Here is an 8084-nt window from a genome sequence, read left to right on the forward strand (position 1 = left end):
TGAAAACACGAAAATTATATCCAGTTTGGTAGAAAAGTAATTTATCTAGCCTTTGATAACATTTATTTGTTATATATTTGTTTTTTGACAACTTGTTCGAATCTATGTGTACAGTAATACAAACCCGAAAATTGATTAATAAATTTATTTAGTGATTACTTTTTCTCTTAATGATTTATTTTAGAATTTTGAAGTAAAAATTAAAAAAAATTAAAAATTAGTTAACGAGAGATTGTTAGCACATGGCCTCCCTCGCGCTCGCGCCAAAAAAAATATTTTGGTTTTTAATTTATTAGTTAATTTTTGCAAAATTTGACAGGACGACAATAAATGTTGATAATTGATAAAATTATAATTTTAAATAACGCATGAGTGCATTTGGTATGAGAGAAAACAAAAACATAACAACAAAAAAACTATCATAATTAAAAAAACAAAACAAAAAGCAACGAAAAATCGAATCGCTGCCTATTTTTAAATTTTTTGGTTTTGTTTTTAATTATTGTTTTTATGACTCCAAAAAACATCGTTAAAATAAGAACAAAAAAGAATTTGTAATTAACTTTGTATGAACATAATAAACGCTTTAATATAAGTGAAACCACTAAGAACTTAGCCAGTTAGGTAGAAAACGGACACTTAGAAAATCGATTTTATTTAAAAAAAAAAAAAAAAAAAAAAAACAACATTAAACAAGTAAAAATATTTTTTAAAAATATTGGGGGGGGGGGCTATAGTCTATTTTAAAAAATAATATCTCCTTCAAGAATGATCATAAAATGTGTTTTCAATCGATATTTATTCAATAAGGGACCAGTTTTCCTATCTAGCGAAAGGGGACCAGTTTTCCGGAGACGAGTTTTCCCGAGACGAGTTTTCCCGAGACGAGTTTTCCCGAGACGAGTTTTCCGGGCACCCTTAAAATGTGTAGCCTGAACATAAAACTTTTTTTTTTTTTAACTTAATCACCACTTATCAAGGCTTGAAGGCCACTCGAGGATACGGGTTAATGAATGTAAGGTGGTAGTATAGTAATCGTTAATAGTGTAAATTGGGTAGAATTTGATCATTTATGGGGACGGCTCAACAAGAACTTGTTTAAATTAGATTTGAAGGCTATCATGTTGTATTCAACTGGGAAGCAAGCCAGCAAAACAGTGTTCTACAGGCGGGCAGTTCTGGGAAAGAAGCTTTGTTTATGGAATCTGCATTTAGATTTAGACACAGATAGTTTATAGTGTTATTTTTTTTTTTATTTTTTTTTTTTTTTTACACAGTGATCACCACTTATCAAGGCCCGGAAGCCACTCAGGGATAAGGGTTATTGCAAGTACATTACGTTAGTGTGGAGATTTGATGAAGTGTTTACTTAAGGGGGCGGTTCATTAGGAATTTGTTAACATTGGACTTGAAGACATCCAAGTTGTAGTCAGGTGGGAAGCAGGCAGACGGAACAGAGTTCCAGAGGCGTGCAGTTCTAAGAAAGAAGCTCTGTTCATGGAATCCGCGTTTTGATCTAGGCACAGATATAGAGTGGGGGAAATTTTTCACAGTGGATTCAGCTAGATGGGTGTTTTTTGTGAAAGATTGGCGAGGGGGGACCAGAGATTGGAGTTCAGACGAGCACCTGCCATGGAAATAACGATAAAACAAGGATAGGCTCGCAACATCTCTTCTGTGGGAGAGAGGTTGCAGGGTAGAGAAAAGGGCATCTCCCACTAAGCCATGAAGTCTATTTTGTACTCTGTCAAGGCAGGATAGGCTGTTTTTAGCAGCTCCTGCCCAGATATGGCAGCAGTATTCCATCCTTGGACGTACTTGGCTTTTATATAGATAGTCATGGTTGTAGATAGTTAAGTTTTTTTTTGTGAACGTTTGATAAGGGGAGGATTATAGATTGGAGTTCAGTTCAACTTCAACTTTAGTTTCATTATTCAGTCGCGTCGCGTCTGAGGCAACTAGTTTTGTGTAGCATTTCTTTAATTATGGTTCTCTTGCATCAAATTGAAACCAGTTCTGTCAGGCTGGGTTTACATCTTTCTTTATGTCCTCTCACCATTTTTCTGTCTTCCTTTGACTTTTCATTCATCCCAAACGAGGCATATTGCCACTTGAACATAAGGTGCTACTATTTTGGCACTGTGTCTAGCAGGGACACTATGTAGACTATGCAAGATGTCTGTTCACATTACATTTAAATTTCTACATGTTAGTACATTCAAGGAAGCATGAAACAGGAAAGGAATTCCAAAATCTTGCAGGTGGAAGGAAGAAACCATTAGAGCAGAAGGCTTTCCAGCATCTAGGGACCTCTCCATCTAATGAAGGGGTGGGATTTTTACTACTTGTTGGGTTAATCAGGGGTAGTTTTGTTGAGGGACACAAGTGCTTTGAGTTCGTCAGAGCACATTCCATTAAAGTACTTCTTTTTTTTTTTTTAATCAATTTTCACCCCAAACAAGGCACAGTGCCACTTTGAAGTAGGGGGCTATTATCAGGAATATAAGTTGCAGGGGCATTATGAAGGGAGATGAGTAGAAAGATGTTTGTTCACATTACACTTGAACTTCTGCAAGTCAGTACAGTTGGGAAAGCAGTTCTGGGGAAGAAACTATTGGAGTAAAAGGCTTTTTTACACCCAGGTATCTCTACTGTGAAGGGGTGGGACTTAGCTGCTTGTCGGGTTTGTCGGGGGTAGTCACATTGAGGGGGTACAAGCGCTTGTAGTTCGTCAGAGCATTCACCATTCAAGTACTTGCAGAACAGGCAGAGGAATGCAACATTTCGTTGATGGGACAGAGGCTGATGCTTAGATGACAGTTCAGGACCTATCAGGTTGGCGACTCTCTTTTGAACCCTGTCCAGGAGTGAGAGACAAGCAGCAGATGCACCAGCCCAAATGTGACAACAGTACTCCATATATGGGCGAATGATGGCCTTATAGAGGTACAGAATACTTTCAGGCGTAAGTAGTTTTCTAGCATGGTAGAGAGAGCCCACCTTCTTTGCAAGCAGCCTTGGCAATACGCTCAATATATCTATTCCAGTTCATGTTCCCTGTAAATGTGAGGCCAAGGAATTTAAAGAAAGTATTTTCAGGTAATGTATTCTTGGCCATTGCTATTGGTGATAGAGAAGGTTTCTTGTAATTATTGAAGGAAACAAGCTTAGTTTTCGTAGCATTGAATGTGACCATCCATTTTTGTCCCCATTCCACTATGGATTGGAGGTCATCCTCTAGTGTTTCTGCCATTTCCTTAGATATGTGTTCATTTGTTTTCCCTCGTGCCTTTATAGAGAGTGGCGTCATCAGCAAATATACCCATCTCCGAAACAATTTTATCAGAGAGATCATTTATGAATATCAGGAATAATAAAGGTCCAAGGATAGACCACTGAGGTACTCCCGCATTTATATCATATTTGTTAGATGTACGACCGTCGAGGACAACTTGGATTTTTCTCTTACTTAAGAAGGATTTAATTACATTATGTATTCTTCCAGTGATACCATATGATCTAATTTTCCTTAGAAAACCATCGTGCCATACCTTGCAAAAGCCTTAGATATATCGAGGGCTACCGCTCTAGCCTCCCCTGTTTTGTCCAGTGAACGGTATATACTTGTAAAATAGACACAGGAATGCAACATTTTGGCAATATGGCAGGGGTTGGAGATTGGTTGATAGTGCGGAACCTATTAGGTTTGAGATTCTCTTTTTGGATTGCGTCTAAGAGTAAGAGACTAGTGGTAGATGCACCAGCCCAGATGTGACAACAATGCTCCATGCATAGGTGAATGGTGGCTTCTGTCTGCAATTCTTATTGTTGTGTAGTCACTTAATCAAACGTACATGTTGTATTGTTGCTGAACCCAACGTATGTTACGTTGTTGAGTTTGTGTGTGTACATGTTGTAAAATGTTTTTGACGCCCAATTGGGGGTATGTGACAAATGGATTCGCCAATCATTTTTATAATCACCGGCTGTGCTAAACAACCAATTATTATAAAAATTGTCGAATTTTAGATTCAATCAGTTCGCCGTTAACTACACCACAGACCGCATTTGATTCTTGGCCGCCATCTTTGTTCAACATAATGTCTCAAAACTTAACACACGTGTCATAGTTACTAAATGTCTATGGTGGTTCTTCACTATCTGAACCCTAAGTTATTTTGTTGCTGTCTATTTATGTTCTGAGATCGTCTAGGTGTGTTGCATGTTCTTAACATTTTCTTAGTGTGTAATTAACATTTTTAGTGTGTGTGTGTGTTCTTAACATTTTCTTAGTGTGTAATTAACTTTTTTAGTGTGTTCTTAACATTTTCTTAGTGTGTAATTAACTTTTTTAGTGTGTGTGTGTTCTTAACATTTTCTTAGTGTGTAATTAACTTTTTTAGTGTGTGTGTGTTCTTAACATTTTCTTAGTGTGTAATTAACTTTTTTAGTGTGTGTGTGTTCTTAACATTTTCTTAGTGTGTAATTAACTTTTTTAGTGTGTGTGTGTTCATAACATTTTCTACTACATAACATTATAATCAATAAGTTGGCCAGGATGTTATCGCCACTAATGACATGATCCAGATAGTGAATGCATTGCTTTATCACCTGGTCAAGCAATATCGCTTCTTTTTTTTTTCCAAACCCATATGACCAAGTATATTGATGATTCTTTCGGTCCAACTAGTTTTAACATTCCAGCACCAGAATCTGAAGAATTAGATCAACTTCCTGTCTTGGGTGCTTATTCGTTATGAGAGCGAAAATTGAAAGCTGAAAAAATTAATTTTCATTAAAAAAACAATGTTATCTACTTGTCATATTGTAATTAGTTAAAAATTACTGCATTATTACTAGGGCTAGGACAACAGCATATTCTTTTCATTGTTTTGACTCTCGAGTGTGTATCCGTTGATAACTTTTATGCTTTTATATAGAGTGATGTGGTTCTCGGTTGATTAACTGTGTCGGATATATACTCGAGAGTCAAAACAATGAAAAGAATATGCTGTTGTCACAGCTCTAATTATTACATAAAACATGTATTTTAATGATTTCATAATTAGGTGATATCCGCCATTAATTGTCACAAGAAAGACTGCAGTTACTTCCCCTGACATCATGCTGTTTATTAACATATAACTTACAATTTCTCCGAAAACTATTTTCATTAATAATTAATTTATTACTTTATTGTTTTGTGTAATTTTTGGATATGCTACTAATTGCGACATGACATTTCAGTAGATACTCTTTGTTTTTAATGAAATTCAATATTTTGATTTTTGCTCTGATAATGAACAAGCACCCTGTCTTTTTTATTTTTATCCAGAGTTCATGTGCTGGCACCGTATTTTAGTCCAGCCCAAATATAACATCGTTTCATTATTATTATAATTGGGTGCAAGAAAACATTTGGAAAACCACAAACAAATGTGTGCAGGTTAAGCACGGCAAAAAAAAAAAAAAAATCAAAAAAAAAATCACGTACACACACACACACACACAAAAGGATATTTACAATGACAGAACATGTTATTTCCGGAAGTTAAACATTGAATTCCAGAATGGAAATTATTTCTAGAAGTTCAGAACCAAATCCCAGAAGTTCTGAACTGGATCCTAGACTTTATAAAAAATAGCTTTCATTGTTATATATAAGAAAACATATTATAAACAGCAATGTCACTTAAAAAGGTTGATTGCGGTGGCAGGTATCAGGAATTGTTTAAAAAAAAAAGTGCTTGTGCAGAACAGTGATGTTATAAACCAACGCATTTCAGGTGAAAACATTATTACATACTTACATGTCATGACAAAAACAGTATAAATTAAAAAAAACGACAAAAAATGATCCAGTAGAAAAATAATTACAAGTAAAAATAAAATTGATCTAGTTTATGGAGTTTTAGTGTATGATTTAATGTTGATGAATTCACAAGATCCAGGGGAGATAACTGCAATCAATCATTTTTGACTAAATAATTGTATGTATTACTTGTTTTGATTGGACCATTGTTCTCATCTTGAGTGCTAACGTTTCGGTCAGTATAGCCTCTGACTTTTGTCGGACATCTTAGAAAAGAAAGGAAAAAAGTTACCGGTTCCATAGATGGTTTTGAAGTCTTGGAATTGTTTTTGTTTTCTTTGCTGTGGTTTCGTATGTGGGTGGGTGGGGGGGGGAACAAAAGCAAAAAAAAAACCCCCGACTCAAATGTTACACAAATAACACTTAAGATGAGAACAATAATCTAATGAAAACAAGTAATACGAACAATCAGACCTCATCTCAAAAATTCAAAACTGTAAATAATTGTAATTCCGCCATTTTTAAACAAAAAAATGTCAGGACATTGTGGATGATTTCTTTTTATTAAAGATATATCTCGCACATCTACTGGACCATTTTGGGGGAATTTTTTGTATTATAATTTATACTAATTTCGACAAAACACGTATGTCCATAATATTTTCACCTGAAACGCGTTTGCCTAAAATATCACTATTCTTCACAAGCACCAACAAAATATATATTTATAGCAAAAAAAAAAAAAGTTATTGTAAAGGAGTCAGATGTAAATTTCTAGAAGTGAAATTACTTCTAGAAATTTTGAAATGAGTTCTAGAAATTCATTCCATTTCTATCTGACGAAATAGGGCATATTTTTTTTTATTTTTGAAAATGGAAGGGTTTGCTCAGAAAAAGGGGAAAGACTTTTTTTGTTTTTTTTTTATAAAATAAAACTCAAAACAAGGGAAGAAGAATCACACGGAAAAGAAAAAAAAGAGATTTACAGTGACAGTGAAGGTACGCCAGAAAGCAAATGTACACTTCTAGAAAAAAAAAGGCAAGTAAAATGTGAGCAGATCAATAAATGCCATACACATTTTGAATGCTAACGGATATTTTTTCATTCAGAAATAGAACAAAGACATCCATTTCACATTACAAACACTGCATTCTAAATATTGTATTGGTATTTTATTTCCTCAAATCAATTATCCTGAAGAAGTTTTGAAATAAAGACGAAATGTTGATGAACATATAGTTTAAGTTTGTTTTTTAACTCTCCTTTATGTCGGAATATTATTTTCATCGTATATATATATACACATACGAGGGGCGTGCAATAAGTAATGCCCCTGACTCACTTCCCATAGCAGTAGAACAACGAAACTTGGCACAGTTATTAGTCTTTATTTACATATAGACCACCCAGAGTTATGCATTTCTACCATCGTTTGATGCAGCTCTGGAGACCGTTTTTGTAGAACACCCCAGGTTGGTCCTCCAACCACGACATGACTTCAGAAATCAAGGCTGTATCATCTGGGGAACACTTTCCTTTCAAAAGCAACTTCAGGGCTGGGAAGAGGTGAAAGTCAGAGGGTGCAAGATGAGGAGAGTAGGGAGGATGGGGGAGGATTTCATAACCAAATGCCCGTGCTTCTGATCTAGTAACATGCGAGTTGTGGACCGGAGCATTGTCCTGCAGGAGTAGGGTACCTTTGTTGATCTTGCTCCGCCTCTTGATTTTGATAGCTTCCCTTAATTTCCTCAAAAGTGAAGTATAATAGGCTCCTGTAATTGTGGTACCCTTTGCCAGGAGATCTGTCATCACTACTCCGTCCTGGTCCTAAAAGACTGTGAGCATGACCTTGACAGCGGAGGGCTGCACTCTTGCCTTCTTTGGAGGTTGTGAGTCCAAGTGCTTCCACTGCATTGACTGGGCTTTGGTCTCTGGATCATAGTGATGAACCCAGGTTTCATCCTATGTAACCAGTCTTTTGAAAAACTTTGACTCATCTTCTTGGCACATCTCCAAATTCATCCTCAAGCACTCGATGCGTTCTCGCTTCTGGAATGGTGTGAGCAACTTGAGAATCCATCTGGCAGACACCTTATGCATATGCAAATGGTCATGAATAATAGTTTCCACAGACCCTGTACTAATCTTGACATCTTGGGCTATTTGGCGAATAGTAATACGCTGATTTTCCAAAATGGCAGCCTCAACTTGATGGACAGATGCCTCATCAATGGCAGAAGGGGGGGGGCGACCAGGTCTGGGAGCTGTTTC

General features: G+C 36.1%; 1 protein-coding gene across 8 annotated transcripts in view; it reads right to left on the reverse strand.

The window, feature by feature from the left end:
• LOC145265627 (anoctamin-10-like) overlaps positions 1 to 8084 on the reverse strand; it is a 329084-nt gene that overhangs the window by 46178 nt on the left and 274822 nt on the right. For 5 of the 8 annotated variants that reach the window (XM_080121662.1, XM_080121663.1, XM_080121665.1 and 2 more), the window contains one exon: positions 6799 to 6837. The exons of the other annotated variants lie outside the window; for them this stretch is intronic. In XM_080121662.1, coding sequence (XP_079977788.1) covers positions 6799 to 6837 — 39 coding nt within the window. The remainder of the gene's footprint in view (positions 1 to 6798; positions 6838 to 8084) is intronic. 8 annotated transcript variants of the gene reach the window in all.

This window comes from Euprymna scolopes, chromosome 40, assembly GCF_053919585.1.
Source record: "Euprymna scolopes isolate OS-2025 chromosome 40, ASM5391958v1, whole genome shotgun sequence".
Taxonomy (NCBI): domain Eukaryota; kingdom Metazoa; phylum Mollusca; class Cephalopoda; order Sepiida; family Sepiolidae; genus Euprymna; species Euprymna scolopes.